The sequence below is a fragment of the Melanerpes formicivorus genome, unplaced genomic scaffold (genome assembly GCF_026170545.1).
Source record: "Melanerpes formicivorus ecotype bairdi unplaced genomic scaffold, bMelFor1.0.p_v2 SCAF_76, whole genome shotgun sequence".
Classification (NCBI taxonomy): domain Eukaryota; kingdom Metazoa; phylum Chordata; class Aves; order Piciformes; family Picidae; genus Melanerpes; species Melanerpes formicivorus.
The window spans coordinates 1,473,234-1,492,503 of record NW_027142428.1 but is presented as its reverse complement, the minus strand read 5'-3'; the positions used below and the strand labels follow the sequence as shown (position 1 = coordinate 1,492,503).

At 45.3% G+C, this 19,270-nt stretch overlaps 1 protein-coding gene across 3 annotated transcripts in view; it reads right to left on the bottom strand.

Annotated features, from left to right (window-relative positions):
• Window positions 1-19,270, bottom strand: part of LPP (LIM domain containing preferred translocation partner in lipoma) — a 361,386-nt gene that overhangs the window by 217,384 nt on the left and 124,732 nt on the right. For all 3 annotated transcript variants that reach the window (XM_068164007.1, XM_068164009.1, XM_068164008.1), the window contains one exon: window positions 16,678-16,879. In XM_068164007.1, coding sequence (XP_068020108.1) covers window positions 16,678-16,870 — 193 coding nt within the window. In that variant the 5' untranslated portion in view covers window positions 16,871-16,879. The remainder of the gene's footprint in view (window positions 1-16,677; window positions 16,880-19,270) is intronic.

Here is a 19,270-nt window from a genome sequence, read left to right as displayed (position 1 = left end):
CAAATCTTCCTTGTGCATAAATAACAAGCTTGTTTGCAAAGGTCCAGACAGCTGCATTTCTGCAAATCCGTTCAGAGGAGCCATCACTGACCTAACTTAGCAGCAACTGGGTTGTAAAGTGTCAGAGGGAAGTGTGACCAGAGGTACCACTAAATGAGAGACAACCAGACAAACCCCAAAATTTCATTCTCAAACAGCATGCTAAAACATTGAGATCAGCAAACAAATGTTTTATTGTTTCTTGGCCATTTGCAAATTATGGTGTTTCCATATGAAATGAGCAAACAAGCACAGACTCCTCCAGGCTCTCCTCATAAATCTTTTCAAAACACTTGATTTACTTATTTACCATTAGCAACAGAGAAGAAGGGAAAACAAGAAGGTAAGAAATCTGAGATGACCAAACCATCCCTAGTCCCCACAAATAAACATTTGCTGCCTTCCAATAGGCTTGACTAATCATTTTTCTAGGTAGCCAAAAGATTTCACAATTAAGTGCTTGTAGAAACAAGATGCCTCCTCGGGCTCCTTCTGATGCCTCTTAAGTTCTCCAGCTCCCCTCATAAAAAGGTTTCATTACGCTGGGCATGACAGTGCCAGGATTGCTACAAGAGAAAGCTCCAATTACAGCTCCATCCCAATCAATGACCAAATGCCCAGAAGCTTCATCACTGTTTTTGGATCATGGCGGGGGGGGGATGGAAATAAACACTAAAAGGAAAGTTTGCTTCCTAAGATCAGAACAGCATTCATGGGACAGATTTGTTAGACTTGGTGTAAAGTCAGCACATTTGGTCAGGTACCTGGAGATCAAATACACAGGGATCCTCAAAATTCCTTTCCTGCAGCCTCCCATCTGCGCTTTCCACTGATAAAATGTGACCTTTAGGCCCTGACATTTAGGCCCAGATTTTTCAACTTGTGTTACCTCCTCCTCCTCTAGTTTCACAGGTGGAATTCATAGCACTAAACATTTAAATAGTTGGCAGCATCAATCAAAGAAGCCCACATCTTGCCCAACAGATTCTAAAAATGGAATATTCCCACTCTGTGAGACCCATGCCAGGCTGGATGGTCAACTTACAGAAGTTATTGGACATACCATATATCTTAGGAAAATCACCATGCCAAGTGCAAGCTCATCTCTCAGAATAGTCACCCAACTACCTTATTTCTCCTGTATTTGTCTCCTTACCATAGTTACACAACACATTCTTGCTGGGGCAAAAGGGATCATTAGTGAGAGAGCTTTTGAACACGCAGAAACAGGCAGTGCTAAAAGTGCACCAGAGACAGGAAAATTAACAGTCTTCCCACATGAGAAGGAGTAGCAAGGCAAATGGATCCTCCATTAGCTTGCCTTCAGTATCTCAGGAAAACGCTGCATATTCAGAATGGAAACATATGATCACAGATGACCTCTTTTCCTACAATCACAATGAACTTTTTAAGCAAATAATTGCTGAACCACTGTGTCTTGGGTTAGCTGCTAAATTTAAAGTATTTTCTCCCTGGCCAACAAGAGTCATTTACTGGCATGGAGAAATGTTCTAAACATCAAGAGTTTTTAGGTTCAGCCAAACTAATCGCTCTTGCAAAGATTCTTGTCCCTAAAGAGGGAAGCAAACAATTGAACAAAATCTAGAGATCTGGCAGCTGGAGATCCACCAGCCTGACCCCCTCCTGCTGCTGCAAGGTCATCTCTCTCCCTCTTGAGGGCATATGTCCCATTTTTACACGCACAGGCTGAGCGCCTGATGTGCCATGAGAAATCGGTCAAGTATTCTCATGTTACAAACCCAACTGCCTTTTCTGCTGTGAAGAAGGGTCACAAGCCCAAATTCTGCAGGCCCACTGTTGGCAGGGATGGGTTAACACAGAAAACTCAATTTAGAATCCAAATATAAGGCATTGAATAGACTAAGCAGAAGATGAGGAATATAGTGCAACACTTCACACATTACTTGTTATGACTGTATTTGATCTCATGTCCACACTGGCCAACTCATGCCTCTCATGTGGTGCCTCTTGGTTTTATAAATACATTTTTACATAGGATAGCTGTGTCAGACTAACTCCCAGTGCCACTTTCCTCCTATCCTTGCAGAATTAATTACGTCAGCCAGGTCCTATTCATCCTTGTGCCCCACAGAAAGAAATTACAAATAGCTCTCTTTGTGCCCAGGTGGTACAAAAAGTGGTATCAAAAGCATAACAGGAAAGGACCCAATTAGAAGAGCATAATCTGTGAGATAACCTTGGTCCCAGGGGTGACAATTAGGAACATTTCATCTCTCTGTCAGTTGGACTCGCTTGATGAGCACATCAAGAGAGAAGACTGAGGGGAATCCTCATCACTCTCTACAACTGCCTGAAGGGAGGTTGGAGCAGGGCAGGGGCCAGCCTCTTCTCCTTAGTGTTAAGCAACAGGACTAAAGGAAATGGTTTCAAGCTGCACCAGGGGGAGGTTCAGGCTGGATGTAAGGAAATATTTCTTCATTGAAGGGTTTCTCAAGCATTGGGATGGTCTGCCCTGGGCAGTGGTGGAGTCGCCATCCTTGGAGGTGTTTGAGTAGCGTGTTGACCTGGCACTAAGTTTAGTGCTGACCCTTCAGTGCTGGGTGGAGGGTGGGACTGGATGACCTTTGAGGTAGGTCTCTTCCAACCAGATGTATTCTGTGATTCCCCAGAGGAAAGACAGCACCTAGAAACACCATTGCAATGTTCCAGACCCTCGTGCCTTCATCTCCAGCATGACAGGATGGTAAGCCTGAGCAACAGGAATCCAGTTTTCAAGAAGCAGCCTAATTGTACTGCATTTTAACAACCCCCTAACAGCTTTGCAGATGTGGCAGTGTCTGCCCAAGGGGCTGCCTGTCGGCACTGGGGAAGTGCATGGTGTTGACTTCCCAAACTGAGTCACCATTGTAAGCCCTTGGGCTGTATTTATAGAGTTGGGGGAAATTTTTCAGGAAACCTCACTTACTGGCACTCACAAAAATAGCAAGGAAACTCTTGAATTACTAAACTTTTAAGGAACAAAGTCTTTCTGCTTCATGACAAGACAGAAAAGTGGCAGCCTCTATGATTTGCTTCGAAGCACTTACAATTAATATTGTTCCTTATCTCACTTTTCCCTGACAGTAGTAGATGTTGCTCCTAAGCTATTAATTCTGTATTGCTGCAAGGTTGGGATTTTCTACTCTCTCTTCTACTGATTATTTCCAGGATAAGATGCTGAAGTCAGCCTTGTCCCTGAAAACTTTAGCAGTTCTCTCTTTCACATGTCTACAATGTCATCCATAGGTTGGATTCAAGCCCATGCACACAAAGACTCAAGCAAACCCAGCTATCCAAGCTAGCTCAGCCACAGCAGCCCAGAGGTCATCCTGAACCTTTTACCCAAATGTGCAGAACCCTGATTTGGGAAAATGGTTGCAGTCTTCATTAAACCACATTAAAATTGAAGGTAAACCTGTTACTGAAGTCAAGCTGTCCCATGCAGGTGGAAACAGATCTCTCTGTTCAACCTATCACAGGGCAGACAGAAGCTGAGGAAAAGCACAGACTAGCAGCTGGTTCAGTCACCTAAAAGTCTCTTCCTCTTCACACATGCAATCCCTGTGTCTCCTCAGAGCCAGGGATTAAGCAAGGCTTTGAGAAATGTTGTCCCCACATTAGTTTTAAGGATGCAACCTCAAATCTGAGGGAGGTTCAACCACCTTAAACCATGCATCCATCAAACACACATGGATTTGTCCCCTTTCCCTAAGCAACCAGCACACTCCATCAGGAAGAATGCAGACTAGTTGACTGCAGAAGTGTCATTTTCTGGAATAAAAATATCTTTTAAAAGCACAAGATGTGAGGACATGAACTTGTCCACACACAGAGTGCAAATGCAGGATTTTCTTACAACTTCCAGACTGTCCACACCACTGCTCTCCCCTCTGGGCCTTAGGGTCAACATTGGCTAAACAGTCTTTTTGAAGGCTGCAGAGATGTTCCCCTATAGGCCTAACACAAAGTAGTAGCTCAAAGAAGAGAGAAAATCAGGTTAATGAGGGAAAGGCTGCTGGCATGAACCTGACCAAGTACCTGCCCTGTTTGACCTCTCAGTTGGGCTTTCCTGGCACAGCTGTTGCGAGAGCACACTGAGTCCAGTTCTCTGCCAAGCTGTCAATCAGCACAGCACATGGTCCACAACACTCCTGAGACGTGACACTCAGTGCAATGCAGCAGAGAACCGACAAGTTTGTTTTGTACGTGCCGCCACGGCGGCAGCAGATACAGCAACGTGCTTCGGCTGCTACTGACGTGGGAAGCATTCAAAGCACTCACGCAGGGATAAGAGACTCCGATCATCTCCCGCCTGAGCCACACTGACCTCCTCCCTCCCTTCTCCCCAGCATTGCTAAAGATAATGCAAAAATGTGCCACTTTTTTTTAATATCTCAGGGTTTTTTTTTCCCCTTTCTGTTTTTCTGAGACCAATTAAAAATAAAAGTTTACCAGGAAGATGCCAGGGAAAAAAAAATAAAAGTGCCTGATATCACTGGATCCAGCCTATAAGGATCTCACACATAAAAGAATTATGTCCCTGAGCACTTTCCAACAGACTTTCAGAAAATTTCATCTTTCTACTTCCCTGGCTGGATAGTCTGAGTAATTTTCTCTTTCTCCTGGGGCTGGTTGCTAAGAGACGCGCTATTACTTCTCCCTCTCTTATGACCCGATTACTGTGATCAGCAAAGACAGCGTGCAGACAACAGCCTGACACGGCTCCTACAAGAACATCGGGCTCGTTACAAAATGATGGACTGTATTAACACTCCACAGCCTCTTTGCTCACCGTGGCCTTTGCAGAGTCTCCTGGCACAACTGGGGGTTTTTACTTCCCCGGCTTCTGAAGTGAACGTTCAAACACTTCAAATGGCAGGACTGGGAAGGGAGAAGAATGGACTGTTACCTCCTGTGTTTCACTGCCTGCCAGATGGAGCAGTGTTAATGCATCCTTGTGGAGAAACCCTCCTTTCCTTACCCTTCCCAAGAAATGGCCCAGGAACTATGATGAACTGATGACTCGAGGTGAGGAGAAAGTTCTTGCGAGTCGTTCGTCATTGGAATGTGCTGCCCAGGGAGATGGTGGAATCACCGTCCCTGGAGGTGTTCAAGAGGGGATTGGATGTGGCACTGGGTGCCATGGTCTAGTCATGAGGTCTGTGTTGATAGGTTGGACTCAATGATCCTTGAGGTCTCTTCCAACCTTAGTTATACTGTGATACTGTGATATGATCTCCCCTTTTTGCTCTCCTGAAAAAAACCTTTGCAAACACATAACACACATCATGTTAGCATGTTCCTTTGGAGAGTTTGAAAGCTCATTGTAAAGCTCCTTGACACTTCAGAGGCCAAGAGGTGACCTGGTTCTTCAAAGAGCTGAGCTGGATTGCTCTGGATAAGGAAAGCAGCTGGAAATGCACCCAAGTGTAGGTGTGTAGATGTGGCCACTGGTGTGCCAGAAATGCTCCCGATATGCTTTACAGAAGAACCCTGGATGAGAGGGACAGTGGGAGAGACAGGAAACTTGCAGGTCAGATTGTGAGCTTGTGCTGAGGGGCAGAGGGGACAAAGTTAAGGAAAGTTGATTTTGATGATGTTATTACCAAACCACAGGTCTGCTGCCAGAGGCTACAGCTCAGGATGGGGTTACCAACTTCAGAAACCAGCAGTGTCTACTTAGTAAGAATTCAACCCTCATCACATTCACTTTTTATAAGATAAATTTCAAACTTCTATGATTTCTTTCATTAAACCTACTTTTGAGAGACTGTGTTTACTAGTACTATTTTAGTACTGTTTTTCTACCCTCTAGGGTACTTGCTCAGTGCAGTTCCCACAGCAGGATGCCCAGGCAATCATCACATCACAGGTGCCTGGGCTGTACAAAGTCCAATGCCACTGCAGAAAACTCTTTTAAGTCATTCCAAGTGGATCCTGTAACAGAGGTGGCCCAGATGCACAAGTCACTCCTCTTTTAATTAATCCTTCCCTCTATAGCATTTCCACAAACTGAGTGCTTGGGCAGTTCTCATGTTAGTCCTGCATGTCAGGATTTGCATTGTAGTTTCACAGAATCACAGAATGTTAGGGTTGGAAAGGACCTCCAGAGATTGAGTCCAATTCCCCTTCAAAGCAGGATCACCTAGGGCAGGCTGCACAGGAAGGCATCCGGGTGGATTTTGAAGGTCTCCAGAGATGGAAACTCCACAACCTCTCTGGGCAACCTGTTCCAGTGCTCCATCACCCTTACTGTAAAGAAGCATCTCATCATGTTAAGGTGGAACCTTCTGTGTTCTAGCTTCTATCTGTTGTTCCTTGTCCTATCATTGGGTACCACCAAAAAGAGACTGGCAGCTTTATCTTGACACCTACCCCTCAGGTATTTCTAGACACTGATAAGATAAGGCTTGGTCATGTCGAGACTAAACCAAAACCTTTCCACAGCCATTGCCATCACAGAATATAAGAGCTGGAAAAGACCCATGAGTCTTTTTCACGTCACAGATCCTTACATAGTCTGCATAAATCATAGAATCAGTAAGGTTGGAAGAGACCTGAAAAATCATCAAGTCCAACCTGTCACCACAGACCTCATGACTACTAAACCTTGGCACCAAGTGCCACGTCCAATCCCCTCTTGAACACCTCCAGGGATGGTGACTCCACCACCTCCCTGGGCAGCCCAATAGAATCAGACTCCATGACTTCTCAGGTTCTTTTGTGGCTATGACTTTCCAGCACATTTGCTAGTTAAAAAAGAAGTCAGAAGTAGAATTTTTAGATAGTGGTATCTGCTTATTAGGAACTACACCAGATCCTTGTTCATCCCTTTCTGCATCACCACCCTCCCCCTGGGGCAGCCAGAGCCATGGGACTCTTAGTCCCAGTCACAGACCCTCAGCTCTTGTGCCCAGCCTATCTCAGCACACCTTGCTTAGCAACAAGCATTTCATGCCTTAGTTCAAATTCTAATTGTGCAGTGTTCACTGCCAAAAATGCCTGCTCTTTGGCCACAACTACAGCTTCTGTGGCTTCAAGAATTGCTCATTCATTCTTCTAACCTTTTATTAGACCAACCTGTAATATAATCCAATAGACATTTACTGGTTGCTCTGACTTAGCAGTATTCTGTCTGGCAGAGCACAAAAGCTTCAGGCAGAGAAAAGGCAAATACCCATATATAACTAACAGTTTACTAACTGTTTACCTCTATACATACATCCATACTAACTGTTTATTGCAACAGCTACTTTTCAGGGCATGGAAGAGCTCATTCTGTGAACAAGGACAACCAAAAAAATCATATCATTCAACTGTTTACTGCCATATAACAATTGTTATTATTTAGCAGACTAGCATCTGGATGATGTTAAAATTTCAGATTAAACTAAAAGGGACAAGTGCTGCCTGCTTGAATTCAAGCTAATTCTGCACCAACACTGCTCTCTCACTTTGATTGGGCTCCACAGCCCTTTAAAAATATATAGAGGAAAAACATTATCTTTTTAAAAGCAGGTTTGATAGAATCAGTGACAGATGTTTGCCATCTAAGTTACCAAAGATGGCTTCATTCCATCCCAGTGCGCGTCAGAACTGTCTCTTTTCTTTCTTCTCTTATTTTGCCCTCCTCTCTCTTTTTCCCTTCCCTTTTTTGCCTTTTTCCTTTGTTCTACCCAAACTACTGTGGTTCACAGAACAGGCCACTGCAAAGATGAATCACTATTCAGTGTTTGAAATAATGAAGTGGAAAACTTAAATACAGTATCTTAGAAGAACAGACAGGAGAAAAGAAGGGGGGGGGGGGGGGGGGGGGGAGAGAAAAGAGGTATGGCAGAAAAAAAAATTAAAAATCTGCCTGCTGAGGAGTGTAATGTTTGCTTTGTGATACCCAAAGACAGAAAAGAAAAGCTCACTCACCAGAATGAAAACCAAGGCTAGGCTAGTGCCTAGGAAAATTTAGTATCTGTAATTCTAACAAGACACAAGTCAGAACTGTGGGGGAAAAAAAATCCCAGAACAAACCTGGTGGCTTAACTTGACATTTTGTGAACTGTGGATAACTACATTGGCTCAATGACAGCTTTTATGCACCTGGGTTGTTTTTTTGTTGCATTTTTCCTGATGCCATTATCTGAGGTGGTATCTCAAAACAGAAAATGTTTATCCTGAGAGCAAAGCCAACTGCACAGATCTATGTACTTGTCTTCAAGTAAAAAAGCAGCTGCAAACATCATTACCCAGCACAAGCAACAACAACCTGACCTTGAGCACTTCCAATGATGGGGCGTCCAATGCTTTGAAAGGCAGCAAAATTAGCAATCAAAACAGCCACTTTATGCAAAGCCACTTGATTTACACAGGTAAGAGTCACAAGTCCTGATATTGGTCACTGCATACAACTGGGCAAAACTCCACGTCTCCACAACTCAGAAGCTATCAAGTAGAGGGATGCTGCCCAGGCAGAAAGGCACCAGCTTGGTCTCATGCCTCTTCAACACAGCTCATCTTGCTTGGGACACTTTACATCTGCCACTACACAAATGAGAACCACCACTTATCTCTGACCAGTTTCACTTGGTTCTTACCCAACAGCGAAGAGGATGTCATGATCTTGAAGGTCTCTTCCAACCTGGTCTGGTCTGGTCTGGTCTATTCTATTCTATTCTATTCTAGTGACTTCTGAAAGGCTACTATGAACTGATTCACAGCTACCCCTTAATGAAGGACCCCTGCCTTAATGTTTGCTCTGTAGGGTTTGGGAGCTTGTTTGTTCTTTAAATGCTCTTGTGTAGAAAGTAGTCAAGCCACCAAAAAGAGGCCTGGAGCTTTAAGTTCATTTTCCTGGCTGTATTTCATAAGAGCCTGTGGATGATGCAGTGCTGACACTAACAAATCAAGTATTGCTTCATCTGTTCCATTTCATTCACCACAAGCAACACAGGGAAGAAAGAGAGCAAGGATTAAGGCAGTGAAAGTTTATAATGTGCACTTTTTCTGAAAAAACAAACATTAACATGGGAGCTGTGCTCAGGCACAGCCATGATGATTTGCAACACTAAGGTTACCTCTTTATTCCCACTACATTTTTCATCTCCACAAGTTCTAAGCGGGGTGAGACCACAGCATCCATTGTAACGGTGTGACCAGAAAAGGGCTCACTTCTCAGCCTGTTTTTCTGACCATTTTCTGGTTCTCTCACCATTGAGACATAGTCTAACCCCTGGAACATCAACTTCTTTTTCAGCTGGTGGCAGAGCAGCGAGAGGTAGAAGGCACAAGACCAGGAGATCCCACTGGAAAAACTCTGGTACTCAAGGACTTAATTCAGCAGCAACCTCATCTGGGTTGCATCAACAGCACGCATACAAAACTCAACACAGGAAAGACAGCAAGCCCCTGAAGGGACCTTTAAAGGTCATCTAATGGAACCTCTCTGCAGTAAGCAGAGACATCTTCCACTGGATCAGGTTGCTTAGAGCCTCATCCAACCAGACCCTGAATGCTTCCAAAGCAGGGATGGGGTATCTATCACCTCTCTGGGCAATCTGCTCCAGCATGTTGCCATCCTCACTATAAAAGAAAGTCTTCCTTACCTCTGTTCTAAATCTCCCCTCCCTTAGTTTAAAACCATTACACCTTGTCCTGCCACAATAGGTCCTACTAAAAAGATTGTTCCCATCTTTCTTATAGGCCCCCTTAATGTATTGAAAGGTGACAATAAGGTCTCCCTGGAGACTTCTCTTCCCTAGGCTCCACCCCAAAAATCATTATCTCAAACCACTACTGGAGCTGAGACAGCTCACTGCTCCTGAGCCCCAGTCTTCTTCCAACGATGAACACAGCACTGCCAGAAGCTCATGAGAAGCACCAAGAAGCAGGTATGCTGCCTCTCTGCTTCTCACCCACCACAGCTCTCCCAGTAGCAAGGACTGCTCTTTGCTATGGTGCAGACCCAGCACACACAACCAGAAAGCAACACAAAACCTGCAGAATCTCCCAAATTAGCTCTTTAGGGGCCCTCATCCAAGTAAATGAACTGACTCTGAACCTGGTTAGTTTCTGTGAACTGTCAAAAAGAGGCAGGCAACAGGGCAGCTAAACCATGGATTGTCTAGTACAATAAATCCATACGAAAACTTCAAAAATTAGACCTATTGATAGCAGCTACAGTAAACAAAACCCTCCAGGTATATCTGCCTATGAAAAATACTCAACAAAACAACAGCCAGCTTGATAGTTCATGCCCCAGTCCCCTACAGACATAGCAGATTGTAATTTCCCAGTGTTCAAGAGCCTCCACATACATGAAGAGAAAAAGGGCAGGGAGAGTCAAGCCCTAGGAAACATGGTTCTGCTGACTTCAAGCACAACCTTGTCCTGGAGCTGGTCCTATTGTTGTGCCTTATATCATGAGTTACTTGCCTTGTTCTTCAATCAAGGTAAATGGAAAGAGATGGTTTAACAACAAAACATTAAAGTAATGAAAACCTCCGAGTCCTTCACATGAGTATTGTTCACCATATCTGAAAGTTACCCAAGGAAAGGAAGAAGGGAAAAGCCAGCTTTGAGTCTCATCCCTTCCTTTTCCATTAATAAATCCCTATTAACTGTTTCTGCATGTATTATATTTGCCAAAGCTGGCAATTTAAAGGAAAATACACCAATGCTACTAAATTCTGAATTTAGAAGGTCCTAGCAGCATAAACTCAAATGGCTCATTTTCATAGATTCATGGTTTCCTAGAATGGTTTGGATTAAAAGGGACTTTAAAAATCACCTAGTTCCAACCCTCCTGCATGGGCAGGAACACCTTCCACTACACCAGGCCTCATCCAGCCTGGCCATGAGCACCTCCAGGGAGGGGGCATCCGCAATCTCCCTGGGCAACCTCTTCCAGCATCTCACCACACCTGCTGTAAAGATTCTGTTCCTCATAACTAGCCTAAGCCTATCCTCCTCAAGCTTAAATCCATTCACTCTTGTCTCATCACTACACCCCATGTAAAAAGCACCTTCCTGGCTTTCTGGTAGTCCCCTTTCAGGTACTGGAAGGCTGCTCCAAGATCTCCCCAGAACATTCTCTTCTCCAGTATGAACAGCCCCAACTCTCACTGCCTGTCCCCACAGAAGAGGTGCTCCAGCCCTCTGATCATTTTTGTGGCCCACTCTGAACTCACTCCAGCAGTTCAGTGCCCTTTATGCTGAGGCTGCAAGCACACATTGCAGGCTCCTGTTGAATTTTTCAGCAACACATTTGGCTATGCATTTCCTCAGAGAAGCAAGTCCAAGGGCTGTGCAGCCCTGTAAACCAAGTGACTGCCTTGGGAGGGATGCTGTCTGCACACCCCTTTCTGGCCAGGGTTGGCACTGCAGTGTCTCAGTCTGTTTCAGGCAGCTTGACAAACATATATGGTCTGAGTTGTATGAATGAAAGGCATTGAAAGAACATAAAAACTTGCTTTCTTGGGTGTGGAAATGGTCACCTTTGCAGGAGCAGGAGACCTCCTGATGCCAAGTGGCTTCCTGCTAGGCAAGAATGGACTTGTTCCCTTCCCTGCCACCATCAAATCACCCTTCAAGTAACCAAATAGGATGACAGGGAGCTGTCCCCACAGGGACACAGGGAGCTGTGGTAGTGCATGTGAACATTGGACTGGAAAGCCCAACCCTACAAACCAGTTGGGCGTGGGCAGCAGTCCCCCAGGGCTCACTGTGTGTGAGTGTGATTTCTCCTGAACCTACACTCTTTCACATCTCTGGAGTCTATTTAGACGAGACAGGGAAAGGCAAGGGGAGGAGAGCTGTGTGGCAGCCTTTCTCCAAAGCCCCAGGTCTGTCAAAGATGCTGGAATACTGATTGAAGTGTGAAAACTGGTGAGCAGAAGAGAAATAAGCATCAAGAGAAAGAGAGAGGGCAACCATAGTGTGATGGTTTGACCACAATAGGAAGGTTCGGGTTAGAAGGGACGTTCAAAGATCACCTAACCCAATGCCCCTGTCATCAGCAGGCACATTTTTCCCTTGATCAGGCTGCTCACAGCCCCATCCAACCTGATCTTGAACATTTACAATGATGGAGCATCCAATGCTTATAAAGCCAACAAAATTAATATTGTTTCCTTGGAAAAAGGCATTCTTTTACTCACAAGAGTTTTTTTTGCTCAGAGAGTAAAGAGGACAAGATCTGTTATGCATGCTGCTGGACAGGATCTGCTGAGGAAAGAAGGCAGGTAGCACCAAAACAAGAACACAGAAAAAGAAGCCAGATGTGAGAAGTGGACTGTCAGGACCCATCTTCTCCCAGCACAAAGAGAAAATGCTCTCAATCTTAAAACACCTCCAGCTTCACCCAAGGGCCACCTTGGTCTTGGTTCTGTTTTTTTAGAACCATTGCTCAAGCATCTGGACATACAATTTTGATTTCCAGCCTAACTCATTAGCAACAACACCTCCCCTCCATGAGCACTTGTTTATCTTGCAGTGAAACATCTTCCCCAAGCTTGAACAACTCTCCTCCTTCTGTGAGGCAAATACACAGCTGTGTAAGACATCGGGCATCTGCACATCCCACGGACCACAGCGCTCACACTTCCCAGGATCACACAAGATTAATCCTCCATGAACTGTCACAGTGGGGAATGCTAGCACTAAATCCTCCATAAATCCAGTCCATGCCACAGCACATGGAAGTCTGGTCTGGTGTTTCTAAGGCCTATAAAAACACAGCTGTGCTCACCTCTTTGGCTGGCTGCACAGCAGAGACTCATGTAGGATGTTAATCAGAGCTGTGGTCTTATTTTTATTATTATTATCATCATCATCATTACTACTATCACTGCTGCAGCCATAGCTTGGGGCCTCCAAACAGATCCCTGCAACAGCAAGACATGGTCTCTGCTCTGAGTTGATAAGTCTAGTTTGAAAATAGCTGCAGCAAGCCAGCATGGCTAATAGTGAGGAGAGCGGCTGGCAGCACCAGGAAAATTGCTCATTGAGCTGGTCTGAACCACACATGCCTTGAGTGCTGCAAGCCACATTAAAATGCTGCTGCTTTACAAACTGTGGGCTATTGCAATTTCACTTTTTTTCCAATTATTTAGCCATTTCTAACCTTTTTTAAAAGCTCCATTGAGTAGCTTTTAATCAGTACCTTCTAGATGATTTTTGTGCAGGTGTCAAGGAGGGGGGGAAAAAAAAACCAAAACACCAAAGTCAAGGTGAGACCAAGAAAATGCCTTAGAAGAAGGTGGGAGGGAGAGGGGCACAGCCAATCCTGCCCACGCACACAATGTCTGCTCCACAGCCTGTCACTCCAGTGTCCTTCCCCTGCACTTTCAAAGTGATCAAGAACTAAACCCACAAATGTGATCAGCCAGGCAGAGCTGCTACATGCGAGCGAAAAAATAACTACGAAGAAATGCGAGAACAGAGGATGCGTTTTCCCAAATGTTAAAAGCAATGAGGTGAAGACACTACTGGGAATAGAATTTGCTGGTCTCACAAAGAGATTCTTGATACCAGAGGGGAACTAACTTCAGTGGCACACCTGGAGCAGGCAAGGCTGTGCCAAGCTGTGACGTGCACAGCCACTCTGCCCCCTGGCAGCCCTGGGACAGCCTTTCCCTGGAGCAGCACCACTACGGGCGCTCATCGCCAGCAGAAAGATGCTGTGCTGCCTGCCATGTACCTCCAGCAACACAGCTCTGGCAGGGCAGGAGGGATGAAAACACACTGAGGTGCAGCTCATCTACCTACAGACCCAGAGCTAACTACAGGGGAAAGGCCTGTGACCAACAGAGAACACATGTAGGCAAAATGACTCACAGTGTCCCTTTATGCAGGGAACCAGAAGGACATGGACACGTATCTCAGCCTGAATTATTGCTGCAAAAATAATGGAGGTTGCTGGAAAAAAAATTAGGGAGCCTGGATGAAGAAAGGAACCCATAGAAAGTTAATGAAGCACACTGGGCTAAGTATCTTCCCCCTTTTGCCTCTCACCTGCCTCATGTTCTCAGGGCTATATACGGCTGGCTAATGGCTTTGCACTGGATGCTGACAACAACCAGCAGCATGTCACTTTGTGAAAGCGGATTAGCTTAAGCTGCAAGCACACTGTCAAACCACTAAGCCAGTCCCTGACCAGGTCCTGGCCAATCCTTAGCTCTTCCAGGCCTGGGAGAACGGTGGGAATCTCCAACAGCCCACAGTCATACAAGGCAATGGATTGGCCTTGTGAGTCCTCTTGTGAGCTCCTGACACATCCTGGTTTCTAACAGACCTGGCAATACTCAGCTGCTTGCAGGACAGGGTTGCATGAGAAACATTTGTGTGCCTGCCCTGCTCTTCAGGAAAGCAAAAAGCCAAGAAACAAAAGAACTTGTTAGAAGGGGATAATACTCCTCAGTCACATAAAACTGGATGTACAATCATTAAAGCACCAATAATCAAGGCATTCTTAAATTTGTCACCCCAAACAAATAGTGGTAAATAAACCTCAGTTTTCCCAGGCAAAATGTATCCTTTTCCATCATTATTTCAAATTTGAAGAGCATCAGAAAAATAAAAATTCCCACTTGGCTTGGAGGCAACATTTTCACTGCACTTCAGAAACTGATTCTTTTTAACTTTTTCATTCCAAATGTCTTTCTCTCCCTAGTACTCGTTAATGTTTTGTTACTGAAGGCAACAGAACAGGTGCATATGACTTCACTTCTCCCCTCCAACACATTTTCTTTTTTCGTTCTGAATTCTCCAAAGTTAGAGCAGCAGAGGGAAAAACTGAAACACTCATCAGACTTTTCCAACTTTCCTACAAAATGTCTTTAACTCCAGAAAATTGCTCAAGTACCAGACACAGTATGCTGCTTTGTTTTTCTTTCTCCTGCATCAAGAATAGTGTGGCCAGCAGGAGCAAGGAAGTCATTCTGCCCCTGTACTCAGCACTGATTAGGCCACACCTTGAGTCCTGTGTCCAGTTCTGGGCCCCTCAGTTTAAGAAGGACATTGAGAGACTTGAATGTGTCCAGAGAAGGGCAACAAGGCTGGGGAGAGGCCTTGACCACAAGCCCCACAAGGAGAGGCTGAGGGAGCTGGGATTGTTTAGCCTGGAGAAGAGGAGGCTCAGGGGAGACCTTATTGCTGTCTACAACTACCTGAAGGGAGGTTGTAGTCAGGAGGGAGTTGGTCTCTTCTCCCAGGCAACCAGCACCAGAACAGGAGGACACAGTCTCAAGCTGCACCAGGGGAAGTTCAAGCTCGAGGTGAGGAGAAAGTTCTTCACTGAGAGAGTCGTTAGTCATTGGAATGTGCTGCCCAGGGAGGTGGTGGAGTCACCATCCCTGGAGGTGTTCAAGAGGGGACTGGACATGGCACTTGGTGCCATGGTCTAGTCATGAGGTCTGTGGTGACAGGTTGGACTCGATCTTTGAGGTCTCTTTCAACCTTGGTGATTCTGTGTGATTCTGTGATTATTTGGCAGTCTTTCTGAAAATACATATCCTTGCAAAATGGAAGAAAAAGGTACAGAAGACATTCATCTTATTGCAATGCAACACAAAAGAGGGAAAAGTGGTGATGGAACAAAGCAGAGCACCCAAACCCAAAAAAATCAGAAACTGGTTTGGCCGATTTTCTTGAATACAGCGGAGTTTCTCTTCGGTGGGAGAAAGGAGCGGAAAAGGGTGGGGAAAAGTTTTCCACTCATTTCTAACCATAGTAAATAACTGGGAATAGAAAAGTCACTGCTCTGCCAAGACAGCTACCACTCTCTCTTAAAATCCTTGGCTTCCATCTTGTTTCTGCTGCAGTAAGGTTCCATCACAGTCTCCACTGCCAGCTGAGGAAGGCATTCTGGGTTTTTCAGTGGGCAGATTTCCAGTTGCACACCCCAGAGATGCTCCCAGCCATTTGCTCCCACTGCCCCAAACTCCACAAGCCAGGAACCCAACTCCCACACTTGCTGCTCAACTATGTGAAAAGAGGAGGACTTTACAGGAGACAGAGGAAGGCTGACACGTGGTGATTGGCAGGTGCTTGTTTTACTGACATAATGGGTCCAGAGGCTATTGAAATGGTCATGTAAATACCCTCTAAATTATACTATTAAATTACTTAATTTTCAAGAAGTTCCCATAGTAGAGGGAAAACAATAAAAGTAAAACTGATTCAAACCAGCAGGCTGCAGAGGAAGCTCTCCGTTCTGCCAAACTTATGGCCTGCTACCCCAATTATACCCATATTCCCACAGCTCAATCCCACATTCAGAATGGATTTCCATTGCGCTGGAATGAAGGAAGCAACGTTGAAAAGGGCTTGTTCAAGGCCCAGCTCATTGGGTCAACATGTGCAAGAAGACATCATACAAGCAAAATACCCTTGAGATGTACCAGTCTTGGACACAGGACATCTGCTTCCAGTTAAAAGGGAGAAAAATCTGCCCCTGCATCCTCTCAAGCCCTGCATCCCTCTGGAGAGTAGTTAGCTAGAGCATTTGAATGACCTTAAACAGAGAGGGTCCTGCAAACTCATCTACAAAGAGTAAGTCCAGAGCAGCCTAGGTTAGCAGTCTGGACTAGATAACTTTAGTTCCTTCTGAAAAGAATGAGTACTTACCGTCACCTCCTGGCTGCTTGTACGGGTTGTACTTTGGCTTGGGGGCCACAACCGGTGCAAACTTCTTTGGCGTCTGCTGAGTGGACACAGAGATGCTGGGAGTCCCAAAGGTGTGTGTGGTCTCCATCCTTGCAGTAATGTGACCAACAGGCTCATTGGTGCTCTTGGGTGGCAGCCAGGATGGGTAGGACATGGTTCAGATCTGAGAGGAGAGGTAAAGAGAGCCACACATCCATTAGGAATTCAGGCCAGGCAAATAACAGTTGCAAGCCTGCTATTATTATGGTTTATTAATTAAAATCTACCAAACCTTTCCAGATGCTTAACTTGTGCACTCTTATCTTTAAGCACAATGGTCCTAATGTATGGGACTTAGGATACAAATTTGTCTCTCTTTCCCCAGTAGGTCAGAATTACTGACTGGCTCATTGCTGGTTCCTGCTGTTTTCCTCTTCAAACCAAAGCAGAGGCAAGCTGATACCTTGCAGATGCTCATCAATCTCACCACCTATTCAGCATAGTAGTGATATATTTGCCTTTTTCTGTTAGGCTTTTGTGAGTTCATTAACACACAACAGTGCAGGTGCTCTGAGGCAGATGCACTTCCAAGACACACCTTTAGAACTGTTTCACATGTCATTTAGGACCTCGCACCCCAGTGACTTTAATTCAAACTCCTAATAAAAAGGCTTTCAGAAGCAGCTAATTATTCTTGATGTCACCATTTCTCAATGTCCAGCTTCAGATATTTTAAAAGCATAGCAATTTTGAAAAAAAGCCAGAAATGCACAACTGCTGACAACCAGGCTCCCTTAAGCATCTTGACTTGTCTAACAGAAAACAGAGGCAGCCCAAATCATTACTTATTTATGAAAATCTTGGCTTTGACCTCTTAAAAGCCTACCTCACTTTTGAGAGCTGGATTCAGATGCCACTGAAAACGTTGCCCATAAAAAAATCTGCTTATTGCCACTAACAAATGCTTTGTACTGCACAGACCACACCTGCAATGGTCCTACAAATGCCATCCAATAGTCCTACGGATGCAGATTTCAGCGGGGATGAAGAAATGAAGGCCCCGCACAGACAAAAGCCAATGCTAATTCCAACACTGGTTTTGGAACTCTTAAACACCCTGTCACTTCTACCCATGCTCTGTTTTGGTGTCAGGACTCCTCAAGGCCCTCAAAACCACCAGGCAGCTGCAACCCATTCAAGAAAGATTTGTTATGATCACAGAAAAGGATCACTGCAAGAGGTACATGCAGGCCATGGAAGACATTAGCCGACTGCCACTGCAGAAAAGCACTTCCATCTGGCAACAAGTCAGAGCAGAGGGGCTGCTGGATTTGCAAGGAGGTGGTCTCAAACTGCAGCAGCAAGTGCAATCTGCTAGGTCTGAGAAGCAAGAGAGAGCTGTTGCTCTGCTGAGCCTGGCTACATAGGGCTGCATTGGCTGGTGTGAACAGTCTTCTGAGCTCAGGATGGGAAGATGAAAGGGGGCAGACAAAAGGTGGCTTCTGGCAGGTGCAGACATCCTTAGACAGAAATCAATATCAAAGTCTACAGCTAACTATTATGACAGAGCTCTGGGGTCATGTGTGCAGACTTCCATTTCAGTGGCTCATGAGGAGGTATTTCCAAAGCTGCTAAGTGCAGTCACATACAGCTCGTTGATTCCATGCAGGAATGTAGCCACAGGTCCACTCCTAGCCTGCCTGGGCATGTTCTTGGTCCCTTACAGATAAAGCTTCCTTGCACACATGCTGGTCAGAGAAACAAACAACACTGAGCTCTTCAAGCAGCCCCTAGGATTTCATGGAAGGCATAGGCAGGAAGAAGGCATATTCAATAGAATATTTAAGTCTGTCTAGAGGAAAAAAGAAAGAAAAAAAAGCAGCAGAAATCAGACTTTGTTTCCCCTTTCTCCTAATTTGGTCTCACACATCGCTAGAAATGTGAAGGCTAAACTGCTGGGACTTAGGAGCAGAACTATTTTGCCAACTCATCCGGGCTGGCAAAGCATCAGCATCCTGCAAGCCTTGTGGTAGAACAAATTCAGTTGAGTCCTTTATCTAAGAAGCAGAAGAAGATTCTTGGGGATAACCTAAACAAAGTAGTCCTGAATGGACAGCCTTGTTCTAGCAGTACTAAATCAACCTGTGGCTGTCAATGGCTCCATGTCCCAGTGGAGGCCAGTGACAAGCGGAGTCCCTCAGGGATCAGTCCTGGGACCTGTCTTATTCAACATCTTTGTGGGGGACATGGACAGTGGCATTGAGTGCACCCTCAGCAAGTTTGCTGATGACACCAAGCTGTGTGGTGCAGCAGACACGCTGGAGGGAAGGGAGGCCATCCAGAGGGACCTTGACAGGCTGGAGAGGTGGGCACAAGCCAACCTCATGAAGTTCAATAAGAGCAAGTGCAGGGTCCTGCATCTGGGTCGAGGCAATCCCAGGCACAAATACAGGCTGGGCAGTGACTGGCTGGAAAGTAGCCCTGAAGAGAGAGACTTGGGGGTGCTGGTGGACAAAAAGCTCAACATGAGCTCTCAGTGTGCACTTGCAGCCCGCAAAGCCAATCAGATCCTGGG